Here is a 17,094-nt window from a genome sequence, read left to right as displayed (position 1 = left end):
ACCACATGTTAGCTCTTTATCTTTTTACAAGGCACTCTATGATCCTCAGTTTTTCTGTCTATAAAGTAGGAATAATGACACTTCTCAGAACTGTTATGAAAATATCAAAAGAAGAACATACATGTGTATGTATGTGTGCATGCATGCACACACACACATACATGCAGTGCCTGGCATGTATAGATGGTTCCCTATTGATGCTCAGTAAAGAAAAGTTGTTACCATCATTTTCCTCATCCCTCATGCACTCCCTGTTCCATTCTCTAATATGGTTGTTCCTAATTTCTTCCATTCATGCATCCCTACGTTCTTAGCACATCCCATTTCATTGAAATATCAAGGCTCAATAGCCTGGGTTTTGTCAGCATTTCACTTCTGTACCTCAGAATCTCTTGATTAATTCTCCTTTCCTTTCATCTAAAATGAATTATACTTGGTTCCATTATCTCTCATTTCCAAACCTTGCTCTTCTCTTAAGTTCTGCATTTTCATTTACTCTCCTCAGTTTCCTTTCCTACAATTCAGACTTTCTGGCACTTACCTCTCTCTTCCTCAGGCAAAGTGGTTTTTGACACTGCCCCTTTGGTCTACACTTTCATACTCATTACAGTTTGGCTGGCAGCAGGGACTGCTTTGTCACTGAGGGACTTTTAGTTCATGTCAAAGAAAAAACAGATCTTGTGCGAAATGATGGACCGTAAACACTACAAGCTGTGCTCAGACACTGCAAGCTCATGACTTTGGAGATGGGAACACTAAGTCATGTAGTCTTGATCGGTATAATACTGACCTAGAAAACCATTTATCTGCTCCAAAATTGCTTTTTATATCTTTGCCATTTAGTTTGGTGCCATATAAGAGCCACCTAAAATTTTCACATTTCAAGTCACATTTAAGTAGTTCTTTTAATGCTTACAAATTGCATTAAGGAATGAAGCAAGATTTTAGTGAATTTGAAATGAAATTTCTCAATACTAGGGTGAAAACTGTGTTACTCGATTTTCAGACTACACTAAGAAAGTGTATTTTGAGCAAAGATTGCTTGAAGTTTATTCTCATGACCATGGTTTTTAAAGAGTAATAGATAAAAACTCATTCTTTACCAATAGAAAGGATTTGATCATGTAATCCTTTCCATATAAAGTAATTCTATAGAGTTAAGTTAATGTGAAAAGTCTATTTAGAATAAATGAACAATCTTAGTATGTATAGTTAGTTCTTTTTTCTTTTAATTTGGAAATTGAGACAACAGTCCAGGTTTCAGGATTTGCAGTAGGGTCTGATGAAGCATCTATCTATAGGTCAAGAAGATAAAAATGCACATTATTACAGATCTAAGTTGTACCTTATTGTCCCCTAGAATCTGACATTTTCCCATTTTTTTGTTCTATAATAGGGGAGATAACCCTGTAGTAAAGTAATTACAGCTGTGAAAATCATTTTATCTAAAAGAAAAATTGTCAATCTGAATACAACTTGAATAAAACAATAATATATTTCCAGTGAGCAGTATGTATTTTTTACTCTCATACTTCAAATCACTTGATAAGTGAATTTTACAGCATTGTAGAAATGATGAGGTATTATTTCTTTGCTTCTGTCACTGTAAAAAATAATACAGATTGGGTACATAAACATGCATTTATTTAAAATACAAACTGCAAATGATTTAAAAAGGCAAAAGCATGTATATATTTTAAACAAGATACACATACATCAGTTTTTAATTTTTAATCCTTAATTCGTAAATTGATTTCATAATAATTTTGAACCCTATATTAAGATAACTGTCAATATATGGACAAATATCTTTTCAGACTTATTTTTAATCTTAGAAGACATGTTATTATCCATACATCAGCCATTTGTATTTAGTCAGTTCAATAATGAAACTTTCTCCTTACTGTATCATTTTAATTTGTTGGTCTGCTTAAGTTAACCTCAGAAGATATCTTCCTTTTTGCAGCCTACTTGGAATAGACTTCCTATTGCAGAGTAAACTTACGAACATTGTAAATACAGAGTCTTACAGTGTGCTGTTTCTTCTTGAAGGCATATGCTTAAAGTATTCCTATATTCATGACTCTAATTGTATTTATTCATTCAGTCAGGTTATCTTTATTGAGCTCTTGCTTGCTGTACAGCTGTATTCTAGGTACTAGAGATAGAGCTCAATAAAAAACAAGAGACAGAAGTCTCTGCCCTTGTACAACTTAACAAGAGATTTGTTACATTGGAGGATTCTGGATTAGCCCTCTGAAGACCACATGGCATGCATAGCTGCAGTTACTTGTCCGTTTCGTTTTAATTCCGTTTCAGTGATTGCATGATGATGGGTTTCTTCTGGTTTTTAAAGTCGCTGCCTTGTAAGAGTAACCAGGTTTTCCTTGGACGAATGTGTTGGTATCAAACTTAATGTGAACCTGCTGACTGAAGATCTTTTTTGGCCCTAATGTTTTAGGGTTCTCCCACCATGCCTTTCTAGAAGGGGATACGCAGCCCTAAGAGCGACTGATCAGCCAGTCCTTAGGGGAAAACATCCCGCTCGCTCAAGGTCGAGTGAGCACTCTAGTGTCAGAACACTGTGTTCTACCCACCACCTTGCCCCTGGAGGGTCGGCGCCACCTTCTCCGCTTCTGACAAGGTCGCTATTCAGTGTCCAGCCCAGCATTCATGTTCTGCCTCCGGGTGTTGGTGTGGTGTTGTACCTTCCTGAGCACTTGATGCTTTCACTCATTATGACACCATAATTTTTTAATCCTTTCTTTGTGGCACTTAAACCTCTCCCACATCCTCTATTACTTGCATCTATCTTCACTGTGCTGGTAGTAGTCTATAGCTCCTGCCAATTAGCTATCATTGAAAATTAAATTTGACTGTGTTATGTCCTTCCATCTGTTTGTGGCATATTCATATATATATATATATTTTTTTTAATTATGTGAAATTCTTTATGAGAAATTACCTGGAGAATTAAATGTGTATTTTCTTTAAAAAGTATAAGAGAAATTAAAAAAAATTTTTTTGTATGTGTTCAATAAAATCTTAAGAGCATTTTAAAGTTCTTTAGTTTAAAAAAATTTTTGAATGCCAGCAGATGGAGGTCAGCTTACTCATGTGCAGTAGTAATGTATCTGCACACTTCTCAAATTTATATTTGTAATTTTGACCATTCCACCAGTATATTTTATAACATGTACTTAAGGTTATTTTTTTTTAATATCTGTCAAGATTTTTCCTATTTAAAAATAAATAACAAGTGAATGGTAATTTATAAAAGTCTACAGCTAGAACTATTCTTATCACTTACAAATAATTCTAGATATAAACATTCATTAACTTAATTGTAGCAATTTAGGCAACAGCCTTTCTTAACTAATTTATCCACAATGATAGAGTTCAGAGGCTGTAAGTCAATATATTATTTGGTTCAGCACCACCAAAAATGGATAACTTAATGGAAAGCCACAATTTCATAGAAAGTTAATTCATAGAAGGGAGTCTAATTGTACTCAATTCAGAAATTCATTATGCAGAACTGTGTGTGACAGACATTATCCCTGTCTCTTTTAGTCACTTTTTATAATATTTCTTTTACACATACCATCAAAAACATTTGATTTTGTTTCCAAAAGCTGAGTTAGGAGGTTTATGTCTATTTTAATAGTAATAGGATGAAGGGAAGGTATTTGTCAGGCCCTCTTGGAATTTCACCATTTCATTCCCCCCTTTGTTCTTTGCCCACAGAATGCACAGACAAGCAAGTCCGACCCATCCTCCTCCTGCAGACACATCCTTCAGCAATCGGAGGGGCCGGCAGCTACCACAGGTGCCAGTGAGAAGCGGCAGTATAGAACAAGGTATCCAATAAAGAGAGATCATTGTCCAAAAACCTTGGATTTGAGAACCACCTCTTTTTATACTCCTTTTATTAAATGAATAGTACTTTGATTTATGTAGTTTGCAGAGTCCTAAGATTTTGTTTCTTGAAATTTTATTCCCAGAACCTAACGGTAGTGGTTCATGGAATATACTCTAACATTGCTGAGTGAGTGAATGAATGAATTTTAGATTGCCAATTAAGAGAGTGAAATCAGCCCTAGAAACACCTTTTTTCAAAGAAACAAAGAAACAAAACACAATTTTTAAAATCTTAGTAAAATACGGTATTTTATGTGTGTGAGAGGGCTTATTTAAGCTTTTTAAAAAATATTTTTTAAACAAACACTTGATCATATTGAAGTCTTTACTAGTATTTTTTAATTTTAATTCATTTGCAATATTCTGTGTTGTTTATACAACTTTTATGAAGAATGACTTAGAGAACACATTTTAGTGTTTTGTGTTTTTTTTAACAGTTCATGTTACTTACAGATTCTCTTATTTTAAGCATATACACATTGTGTTTATTTTCCTAGAAAGAGAGAGAATGGGAAAGAGAAATAGAAAAAGAGAGAAGGAAAAAGTTTTGACAGTGGAAATAAATTCCCTAAAGTATTTGGGCTAGATTATATAAATTCTAGGTTAAAATAGTCACTGTGTTTTTTCATGTGACCCAAGATCTATCCTAATTCTCCATAGGTGAAATGATTTATCAGTATATGTTATCACATAACCAGTGTGGGATCTGTTAAGTAATTTAGTGAAATAATTTTTATTTTGGGGTGGTAATATAAATACAATGGACTCACATTTAAAACATGTATTCAAAATCTTCATCCCCATAAAATGACTAAAAGGGTAACATTTTGAATATTTTTTCAACAGTGTTGGTTGTTGCTGATATAAAACTTGTATTTCATTCTGTATTGAGGGAGCTGTGTATGTGTTTTACTTAATTGAAGTACTTTACTGAATGTATCACAGAAATGTATCACACAAGTATCACAGAAATGATCTAAGAAGATAAGTACATTGTTTCAAGGACTGTTACGGCAGAATTTATAAATAGACTACTTGGTTATAGAAAGATTAGTGTAGATTTTAAGAAGTATTAACTTACTGATAGAGGAATGCTACTATGGTAAACTCAGGATGTGTATTATTTTTAAAGATTATACATCTCACTGATATATCATGCTTCAGTATTCAGGATTATTATAAGAGTATTCATTTAGTTAATAAGATATATATGCTGCTATGTGAAAATCTGACTTTCTTTTCTAAAATAGCAATTAATTCATTGGAATTCTCAATTCACGTGTTTAACAAACTTTCTTTTCTCTTTTGGGAACATTTTGAGAAGATAATTCATAATGTTTTTATGACTCAAATTAACAACAGCCCAGATGAAAGAAACTGCTTTAAATAAAATTTGGTGTTTATATAAATTATCCATTCATGAACTCCTGTTGCACAACTAAAAGAACTACAAATTCTAGAATTTTTCTACAAACTCAGTGTTATTAGCCATAATTTGCCAAAGATCGATATCCAAAAAGTCATGTGTTCCTAAAATTCTTTGCATTTCCTCCAGTTGCTAAAACACTCTGTAAGTTCAAAAGCATATAAGGGTACTGCATATAACGCATACAGTGAGGTTATAGCTATATTATTTCTATAGAAATAAGAATTGCTTCTATGAAATAATTTGGAATGTATGCTGGATTTGTTTTTTTTTTAAAGCTTATGTTCTATTGTTAATATCAACATTATTGTTTATGATATTCATATTCACAGTTGTCTTTCAGAGAAATCATCAATTTGTAAGGATTGAATTGAGGTGGGAAGAAAGGAATGACTGAGGATGAAATTGATGGACTTATTTTGATATTTAATATCATAAATATACTAGTAAACTCTTTTTGTTATTTGAGGTTCCTGAAATTTGTGATCTCAACAGTCATATACATAAAACTTTTTAAAAATATGAGAACAAACGTGTTATTTTCTCTAAGTGTTTTTCTATAATTAAAATAGGTCAGTTTTACTTTATGATTTTATCATGTGCTCTGGGACCTTTGGTAAATGATGATAGTGTCCACCATCATCTTATCATGGATCTATTTCACACTGAACAGACATGACATCTTTGTGTGTCCCAAAATACATTTTTTAAAGTAAAATATTCATTTGATTCATGGACTAGAAAGAATGTAGCATGTTCTATTTATGATTCATTTCATTGTTCATAGGGCTTTCATAGAATTATGGTTTTTTCTTTTGATATTATTTTTTGAACGTTAGTTATATCTTCTATGAAGTTAATGCTGAGTGCAGTTTATTTGCAATTAAGCCTCTACTTGATTTCCTTCTCTCCAAGTTTCTTTTTCGTTGTTTTTTGTTGTTTTTTATTTTTAACAGAGAGTATTTTTTTTGTTTTGTTTTTATTTTTGTTTTTGAAAAAAGAACTGAGGTGATGATAAGCAGTTGATTGGTAAGAGCAAATATTTCAAATGGTTTAGTTTCCTGGATAGTGATGCAACTTCTTGATGAACTTATAAAGTAATGTTATTCATATGGTTTCTGGGTACAGTTACCTACATGATTGTGTTTTGGATTCATGCCAGGATGATTAGATTGGACGCATGTTTTGTTTTATTTTCTGTAACTCAGTTTTACTACTCTGTCTTTGTAACATAGAAGCAATATGTGCTATTTAAAGGCAAACACATCCTTTGAAAAGACATTTTTACTTAATTTTTGAAAAAGTTTTTTGAAGTTTCTTTTAAAGATTATGAATGTTAGCATACTTGCTACAGGGATTCTGATTATATTAAAGTATGCTTAGAAGAAAAGAAGAGAAATGATCACAACACAGATTTTGAGATAAATTAGTCAAAAAAGTAGCCTTACAATTAGGTAACTAATGGTTTGTGATAATTGAGAGCAAAGACTTCCAAGAAATTTCTCTGGTTATATTACAAAGTTGTGTTCCAGTGTAGCCCTATGGAGAGTGAATCTGAAAGCAACATAATTGTTTGCATACAAATGTTATATGGTTTTCTGAAACCAATGAAGTGATTTTTTCGTGCTCAACTAGATGTCTTCTAAAGAAGTATTTAAAAATTATTTGTAAACTAACACTTGGTGTGCCAGTTATATTTTATGTGTTCTATTGTTACATCTGCCACTTAACAGTCTAATGGTAGTCCCCTTCGGAAATATCTAGAAAGGCCATTATGTTTCAATAAATAGTGTACCAACAAGGAAGCAGATACAAAGTTTTGTAAAATGTCTTAAGAAATATAATCTCCAAAGAACAATTTCTGTTTGAGATATTTTAATATTAATTTGAGAAGGAAGAAGGGATCACTTAATTAGGATAATTTTTTTCAATGTGGAAAATGTTACTATTTTCACAGTGAAGAGAAAATGCCTCCTATCTAGTAAAAATCAGAATTCAGGTTTTCATTATTTATATAAAATTTCAAATTATCTGTACTGCTATCATTTTTGAAATGATAAAAATGTTTGTATGAATATTAAGTATGCTTTTTAATACACTTGCAGTAAAAAGTCTTAATGGATTAAAATTAGAATGCTTTAGGAAAAATTGGTGCTGAAATATTTTGCTGTTCTTAAAAGGCAAGAAAAATGCCACACAATATATTTTTCAACGCCAAACATTAATTTCCCAATGTTTCTGTTTTTATTTTAAATCTTTAAATTGTATTCATTCTTTCTTTGATTAATTTTAGTACCATATTTGAGAGTTCCTCATGGTTTGTCATTGTGATTTATCATATTACATTATATGTTGTGCATTTTTATTATTCATGCCATTGTGTTGATTCACATTTCCGTGTCTAACTATAAATTTGCTGATTTCTTTCTTTTGTTTCCATCATTATGTGCATTTAATTCATTGAAGAACAAGAAAAATATAACTCTTCCACAAAAGGTAAATATTAATGTAACTTTTTAACCATTTAATATTATTCCTTTTCTTTCATAATATGTGAGTTATATAACTGTATTTATTAAAATAATGAGCAAAATTATTTAGCATAAGGGTAGTTTTTTCCCTACAGTGTTTTGTAAGGCATTTTATGTTAAGTATTTTATATTGTGTACAGTTCACACTACAGAGGAAAATATTAAAATGAAGAGTGCTTTGTCTTAAAATTTACCTACTCTGACCATTCCTTTGGAAAAATAACACATTTTTAAAATATTTTTGTTTTGTTTGTTTCCATTCCCCTGCTCTCATGTAAAGGGTTTAATTCTTACTTTCTGTTCAGGGTAATGTCTCCAGTAAAGGAATAGAAAATCCCTGGATTTTCCTTTTTAATAGCACTAATATTGTAGAATGTTTGGTCCCCACTGCAATCATGCATCTAGGAAATGGATGCTTAAATGTTACTTCTCTTGGCCCACTTAAACTGCTTTGTTGGCACATTGGTAACCTCCAACCTTATCTTTTGGATCACAGTTGAGTTTTGGTCTTCAGACTTGAGTTTCAAGCAGACATATACCTTGACCTGCTCTCATGTGCTGCTAATACTATTTCCTATTCAGTATTACTGTTGACCTGATAATTAAGTATTTGAATATGAGTTTTTAGCTTAATGAAATAATATTATTAATAATAGTTAAAAATTAAATAATACTGTATAGTGTAATAAAAGTACATTTACTCAGTATTGTGGATTAATGATTGAATTAATTTGGTGGACGTGGTAAGCCTAAAAATTAGTCCTGAGAGTAGCATCATCCCTACTTTACGAATGATAAAACTCAGATTATGAGAGATTAAGAGACTTACACTGCTGATGGATAGTAGACTATAAGCCCAGGTCTCTCACTTTTGACCTCCTTCCACTATACTTTAGTATATCCTGTTTTAATAAGCACAAATCCCAACTACATTATCCCTAAATCCTAGTATATTCAGGTATTGTTATATATCTCAGTATTACAGAGTGAAAATGGGAGATAATATTCAATTACTTATTTAATTTGAATTTTTAAAAATATGTCTATATTCTGGTAAATGCATATTCTGGCAGACACTATACTAGGCAATAAGTACATATTAAGAAAAAATAAAATATTCAGTAAGATCCAAGATGTCTACATCCCTAGATTTTGCATAGATTGCTAGCCTTCCTGAATTTTTAATTCAGGTATCAGAAATAAACTTTAAATTCAGTGGTATAAAAATGGCCAATACATTTGTACTTTAGTTCAGAAGAATTTACTTGGATTTGCATGGTAAATTTTAGTTGATAAAAAAATTAAAATTCTATATTAGAAATGGGCCATGACCTAATTAATTCAGCCAAAAGAAGGAAAAAGGTAATAATTGTTTAGAGAGATCTTCCATATGTATTATTACTACCCAAAAGCTATAATTAGCTAATCAAAACAAAATTCCTAAGATGTGCAACCTAAAGTCTCTGTGAAGTATGCACATTTACAGGCTCCCTGCAGAGTGTGACAGATTGTGACATTTTTACAAGGTCATTGTGTTCTGGATGAGATGTGTCATCACTCTGCCCAGTTTTCTTTGCACACAGGACATGGATATGCTTCACAGAATGGAACCACACATGACTGAAAATAGCCAACGAGGTACCTCCCAAAATGCATGCAGGCAAGGCAGAGAGCGCAGGGGATGCTGCATCTCTCTCCTGGTATCGAAGGGAGTATTGCTTAGTCACAGAAAGTGTTCAAAGCCCAGAACAAATAGAAGCACATTCAGGAAATCTCTTTAAATAAAGTCAGATTTTAGGCTCACATACCCCATAAAAAAGAAACAGTTTTGTTTTGCATAGAAACTGTTGCTATGAGCTGATCTTTTCTGGGATGGATCGTATTGGAGAATTAAGATGTTTTGAGTCCTCACATGGGACAAGCCATGCCTAGGTGACCATATAGGTTAAGGGGCTCCTCATGAGAGTTTGCTTTTAATGAGTTGTAGACAAACTTGTAGGGACAGCTAATGGTCCCAGTTTGTGGAGGACTGAGATGCAAAATTTCCAGTGCTTAAACTGGGACAGTTGCAGGCATAGGGGGGTGGCTGGTCACTCTAACTGCAGGGGAGTTATATATACTGCAGGTATATAACTTTTCAGCATATATTTGTAAAGCACATAAAAAGAGGTGTTAAATACTATTAGCATTTTTAATGTTAGATAAAATTTATTGAGCACTTACTGTATGTGAATGACTTGGCCAAGAGCGCTACCTGAGAGGTAACTATCAATATCTTCATTTTCCAACTGAGAAAACTAATGCTTAGGAAGGTTAAAAATCTGGCCCTTTATCAGTCATTTATTTGGTAAGTGGTAGAACAGGAGGTGGGCCTGAGACTCACTCCAAAGACCTTGTTCTTAACTACTCTGCTCTACCGGCTCTTCAGCGTTCAGACAGCATTTATTGAGTACCTACCTTGCACGCAGTACCACATGATTATGGTAACAACACATGTACAGCCGTAAGGGAGGTATTATTACCCATTTATTTCATGTAGAGTCAAGGGGTTAAGTGAAATGCCTAAGGTGACAAAGCTTCTGGACAGCAGAACCAGATTTTCAGTCCACAGCCTATGTTCTGTCCAGGGTTCCATATTGCTGTGACATCTGCCACTTACAACACCAGGATCTTGGAGAGACCCAGTTAGGGGTTCCAGCACCCCCTAAAGACCCATTTTTTTACCACTGAACTAAATCTCCTAATACCTGGCTTGCCCTCAAGTTACTAATTTGAGAAAATAAAACCAGTGCATTTGAGTAAAGATAACACATTCTCGGGGTTGAAAAGTTAACTTGAGAAACTATAAATGTTCATACTACATTATTTATCTTTTACTTCCCTCTTTTATGTTGAAAGCTGAGACCATATCATTTTAGACTTCACAAACTGCTTTATAGGCATATTTTAAATTATTCATTCTAAAAGTAAGCCAATTTTTCCCTCTCTGCTACATTTCTTGGACAGTTTTAAAGAGCCCATGAATGTAGTTTGGGGGCATCGCAATAATGATATAAGAAGATCAAAACAGAACCAGAAATTAAATGACATCAAGGTGAGAAAAAATGTTACTATCATAATAAATTTCTAACTTATGTGACTTTGGATAGTATTTCTTAAGCGCATTAACTTTTTGGGTTTTGTAAGCAATTTTGAATCATAACAAAACACATCATATTCTCTTTTATACAAATATGAATTTTCTTTATTATAAAAAATGTAATTTACACACATGGAGAATGAGCAGCAATTAGAGTTCAAGTTATTAAATGATTTGAATAGGGGCAGAGAGTAAATGGCATTTGTTGCTTTTTGTTTTCCAGTTTCACTAATAAGATATATAATAATTATTGCAATCAGGTCATAGAGGCTATTAAAAGATTATCTCTAGTCAACTGTATTTTAAAGTACAAGGTTTCTATAAAAAAATGCTCCAATCAGTTACCTATAATTTCCTTCCTTAAATGTTGACAAGAACAGTTGGAATGCTAACTTATGCAAAAAAAAAAAAAACTTATAATTTTTCTGGAACTCTTAAGCATTAACCTTAATTAGATGCAATTCATATAAAAAAGTGGAAAACATTATTTTAATAATCTTCTGTGACCTTAGCTATTGTATACATGATACTTGCACATTAAGAGTATACTATGGTTGTAAAACGGTAGGAAAAAATCATGTAACTTCATTTTTGCTAAAACAAGTAAATTTGTGTATTCTTCAGAAGCAGCATTATTTTAACTGTCACTAAGTAAAAAAGGATTTCAGTGTTATTTGCATTTTATTGGATGCATATTTGGCCAGGTGATTTCATTTCCTCTTATTGTATCATGTTGTGATTTCGAAGATTTAAGTTTCTTTATCTTCCAGGGCTTTGCTTTTCTTGAACACATAATGAATATTTATGAATGACTGTTCATATTAGTAAAAGTGTCTAATTTATCCATTTCTTTTTTTGCCACAAATCCATAAATATAGTTGTCATTCTAGCCTTCTCTTTAAACTTTAGAGAGTGAAGCAGCTCATGTGAAACAGTTTAGAACTCTTGGGGGTTTTTCCCTAAGTTTATTTATTTATTTATGAGAGAGAAAGAGAGAGAGAGAGAGGCACAGAATCTGAAGCAAGCTCCAGGCTCTGAGCTGTCAGCGTATAGCCTGATGTGGGGCTCAAACTCACAAACTGCGAGATCGGGACCTGAGCCGAAATCAGAGGCTTAACTGACTGAGCCACCCAAGCATCCCAGAACTCTTGGTTTTAACCTTATTTTCCCATTCTGCTGATTCATGTGTGGTTATTTATAATAGTATATGGACTTTTAAAACTTCAGAGTATTTAACACATCAACTAAGGCTCAGCTTGCAATATATGCCTCATTGTGGGAGAACATTATTACCCCTTTCTTCCTGGAATTTGTGGGGAAAGTGCAGAGGAAGACTAAAAGGCAGACAGAGGTCTAGCCATGCATAAGCTCTTTGATTTTTTTAACAACATATATTTCCCTTAAATAGTGTATTTTTAACAAGTTTTAAAATTGGTAAATATTTTTTACAAAAGAAAGGGAAGAGATTGTCAAAAAATTGATATTGAATTTAGTAGTTACGCTACATCAAACCTTTCAAGATAGATACTGCTGCCGTCAGTGTAATTGAAGTGTAATTGCCGTCAGTGTAATGAAAACTATGGATAAATATATTGAAGATCATTTGGAATAAGCAACATGGCCCCTCGAGGAATGATTTTGTTATTCTCCCAGAGAAGCCTTACCTACCTGGGCTGCTTTTCATGAAGACTGTATCCTAAGAAGTGTCTCATAAGGAAAATAGTGTTCCCTCTCAGAAGAGAAAAACATTTAAAAAGCCTTTTATTCCTGTGAAACATAAAAGAGCAAGGTAAAATGGCAGATTCTTTCATCAGGAGCCTGACTTTCTTACCTGTGAGGTGTTGGACTAGTATTTTCAGTGTTGCTCTAGTGCTTGACAGTTTTAACACTGAAAGTGATGTCTGGGATTGGAAATCCTGAGCTTTGTTTTCGACAGTTTGGTGAAAATCAGCATGCTATAAGTGATGGTATGTGGCTTTGGCTGCAGTGAGATTTGAGTGATTATATATACAGATTACCTATTTTGCCTATGCTGATACTGCCTTTCAGTGATATACCAAAACACAGGCTATTTTCTTTAAAAGCCTTTAAAGGCAATGTGTTTTCATTTAACATGTTATTTACTTGTTGTGTTTAATGTTTCCCATGCTGGCCAGATGTTATCTTGTATTCTTATTGTTCCTACTAGCATAGCACAATCCTTCATATTTAAGAGAAGCATACAATAGCACAAGGGGGACCATTTGACACATTTCTACCCTTGCAAATTGAAATGCACTTTATTCTGAGAAAGTGACCCAGAATTTGGGCCTTTCTGTGTAGTCAAAATAGTCTAGACATTAAATCTTCATGTACATCTACTGTATATGTGTGTGGAAGGTAGAGGACATATTAGTATTACATCAGAGTTGCTTACTACATTTGTATGACTCCACAAATAAGATGAACATGCAAGGAATACTTTTTAATTGAGAAGAAACCATAATAATAAATAATAATGTAAAATACACTGGTGATTTTGTCCCCTTAACATCTATATTTGTAGCAAGGTGGCAAATTTTAAAATGCTGGAAATTAGGTACTAGAGCAAGTGAGAAAGTCATTATTGTAGTTTTCCATTTTTTGAAAATGGAAAAATTACCTTGCTAATACCCTTCTGAAGTAATACAAAATCATAAACCACAATAGCTGGAGGTTACACTGAGTAGTCTTAATCATTTTATAAATAACAACTGCATAGTGAAGAAATGTCTCAGGAATTGATCAAGGCAACACTGATGAACCAATGAATGGTAATGGGTCTAAGATTATAATCTATGCCTAGTCATTCCCCATCCTTGGGATTTACCGTTTTGCCGCATTGCTTCCAAATGTATGGAGAATGTTTATACATATTAACAATATGTGCTCTACTAAAGCTTAAAAAACTGTTAGTAGAGATTAGTATTACATTTTTAAAATTTTCAGATATCAACCCATCTTTCTATTCAGGCTGTGGATAGTTTATAATGTTACAAAATCAATTAGCTAAATATTTGTCATCTTTTATTCCTTTATAGTCTCCATGTTTCATATTATATTGTTTCTTATGTTTGAGTTCCTACTATCAGTGATTTTTTAAATGCTTCAGAGAAGAAATTTTTTTCAATATTGTCAATAACTGAGACATTGTAGGTGTTTCATTTATTTATTTCATTCTGCCTGACAAATTCCAGATATGCGGTCATTTATCATTGCTTTCTCTGAGACATCGGAGCAAAGATGGGACTCCATTATCACTGAAGACTCATTGTACTACTAAATAGCAGTGAAGCAGAGGCATTAACTTTTCTGTTCACAAAGTGTGATAACACATTGTAGTTGACTTGACAAGCTTAGTTATCCTATCCAAATATGATCCTGTGTCACCACTGACAGATGTACTAGCTCACCTTGTTACAAAGTAAAATAATCATAATATTTTTACTTTAATATATTTACTAATATAGAAATTTTATTATTCCTGTTCTCTTTTACACTTTTGTTTCACTTGGAATACCCAAAAGTATTTGAAGGCTTAACAACATATTGTATGGATTTTCTTTTTTGCCTGTAAACACAAATATTTGAAATTCCAAATTCATGTTAATTTGTAGATGCATAGGAAGAAATGAAGATTCAGAGCAAATTTATCTTTGTATAATTGTAAATTTATGAATATTTTTAATATATCTAAGAAAGTATAATGATTACATTATAATTATCTTAAATTACACTTAACTCTAATATTTAAAATATTTTTAAGCAAATCACAAATGTCCGGTAAGTCAAAGGAGTTTCCCAGAAAAATCACATTCTTTTTAGTGGAGGTGATACTATATACATATGTACACACTATATATATATAGCTTTCAGTGATGGGTTAAGGAAGATTTATTAAAGATTCTTAAGCTTTTTATTTTTTTTATTTTTTAAGTCACAGGCCTTATCTTAAATAGTCTTACAAAGAGATAAAATTGGAAGAAATTCATGCAGGCACAAACACAGTATTTGCAAATGATTTCAGCTTATTTGTACTTTCATCAAAGATCATCCATACCATTAAACTAAGAATACATCACAAAATTTGGAAAATGAAAAGGGAGTAATTATTTTACTCTGACTTCTTAATAGTATCTAATATTTTCCACTAGAAAATTGTAATAAATTATAGACTTTAAAATCATATTTACTGTTCTCATCTTTCATACTCTAATAAGAGTCCCTGTTGAGCTTAGAAGAAATAATTTCACAAGTATGATTTTAAATTAACCTGTAAAAAAGTTCTAGTTTTATACTTTCTTAATTGTAATGTTGAGTTCATATTTGATATATAGACATTCACTTGATAAAAATTCCAGAGTTTAAAAATAACTGAAAGTAAAGTGGACCTAAGAAAACAGATTTAAGTTCAATGAATATTTTTTAAGTAAGTTAGTAATCTGCTTTTTTAAAAAACACAATTCAACATCAAACACAGCATTCAGCTTTTAGAAAGCATAGTGAATAATTCCAACTTAAAGAACTTTTGTATAAAATTATAGTGTTAATTGCACCTTAGAGGTAGAGAAAAATTGTTTATTACTGTCACTCTATCTGCAATTCTAGCTGAAACAGTCTCTAAGAAACATCCTTTTTTGACTATATTGTATCTAATGACTATATGTTCATTAAAAGATTAAATGCAATTGCATGATAATTACATTTGTTGTATAAAATGAGAGCGTATTTTTTTTAACTCTCTAGTATGTGACAGTTTTGAAATTAAAAAAAATTTAAAACCCAGAAGTCCTCCAATGTTTAAATTCTTTTTATAAAGAACGAGCAACTGGCATTTTAATGATTTTGTTAGTTTACAATGCTGCCAATATTCAGGATACTCCTAAATGTGAATTTGATGCTAGGATTATGGGGAGAATTGGAAGATATTTCATATTTTAATTTTGCTATTGGCATTAAAAGTCAATACAAAAATTTTAAATGATGATTAGTAATCCTTCTTTTCAAAGTAAGATATTTGAGCTCTATGGGCTGTGGCTCATTGTCCTTATATTGGGATACTCAACAGGTAATCATATTCCAAGGATGCAATTTAGTTTTATCATTGCTAAGTATCTGTTATTTTGTATAAATCATGTACATTAATAATCATGTCATCTGGTTCAAATTTGTGATAAATATTTTAATTCATATATTTGTTTTTACTATTTAGATAGACATACCAATAATTCAGAAATAATGTCATTTCATTTCAAAATAGATTGTTTAAAAATAAAATGCAAGTAAGCAAACTCTGTAAAAAGTATAAAGAACTTGTATAAAGTTATTTCAGAATACACACTAATGTACAAACCATAAGGAAATAATGAGAACTACTTAAAAATGTAAATTTTATGGAATTATCTGATCTTTTGATTATGAGTAAGTAAATGATAAGCTATTTGCGTTTTGCTTCTGTTCTTGAAATCTGAGAGCAAGCAGTGAGGACAGCATGGCAACTATATTTTTGCTGGCTAGTCAAGGGAGTCTACTTGTGGTTTTGAGTCAGATTTTGGGCATTTTCTTTCTTCAACAGATTAAAAGATGTCAACTTTCACTCCTTTAAGAATAAAGATAGTTTATTAATCATTTTTAGAAGGTCAAAATGAAGTCATTTAAAACCATTTTAGGATTTATTTTATTTAGGCTACCCCTGTCTACTTATGATTTCGTTTTCAGTTTTTCAAAATAAAGATTTAAATGCTGCCATGTCATATTTAGAGACATGAGGTGTTGTCCTGGCAGACTAAAATCATCAGAACTGTTTCAGATTGCTTCAGGCCAGTAGTTCTTGAGAAATCATCTTTTCAGTGTCAAGTTACTGTCTTCCCTAGGAATTTCATGATACTAAAAGTGAAGGTCACAAAGCTATGGGCTAATCAATGTGAAAAATTTCTTAAAATTAGTATAATTTATTGAGAATATGAAGCTAATACCATTTAAATTTGCTTTTATCACAAAGATGGCTTTGAGTTAGTTCCAGTTTTAAGTGTAGAGTATAACTGATTACATACAGTTCA

At 32.0% G+C, this 17,094-nt stretch overlaps 1 protein-coding gene across 48 annotated transcripts in view; it reads left to right on the top strand.

The window, feature by feature from the left end:
- The window catches only part of RIMS1 (regulating synaptic membrane exocytosis 1), a 489,827-nt gene that overhangs the window by 362,740 nt on the left and 109,993 nt on the right, over positions 1 to 17,094 (top strand). For 28 of the 48 annotated variants that reach the window (XM_053904730.1, XM_019417720.2, XM_053904726.1 and 25 more), the window contains one exon: positions 3,748 to 3,860. In XM_053904730.1, the coding sequence (XP_053760705.1) occupies positions 3,748 to 3,860 (113 nt within the window). Of the gene's footprint in view, positions 1 to 2,461; positions 2,645 to 3,747; positions 3,861 to 7,813; positions 7,844 to 10,884; positions 10,973 to 17,094 lie in introns of those variants that run through there. The other 20 variants (XM_019417717.2, XM_019417715.2, XM_019417710.2 and 17 more) reach the window with 4 other exon arrangements.

This window comes from Panthera pardus, unplaced genomic scaffold (genome assembly GCF_024362965.1).
Source record: "Panthera pardus isolate Hobbes unplaced genomic scaffold, ASM2436296v1 HiC_scaffold_17, whole genome shotgun sequence".
Classification (NCBI taxonomy): Eukaryota; Metazoa; Chordata; class Mammalia; order Carnivora; family Felidae; genus Panthera; species Panthera pardus.
Note: the sequence above shows the minus strand (reverse complement) of the source record. Positions and strands in the feature narration are given on the sequence as shown.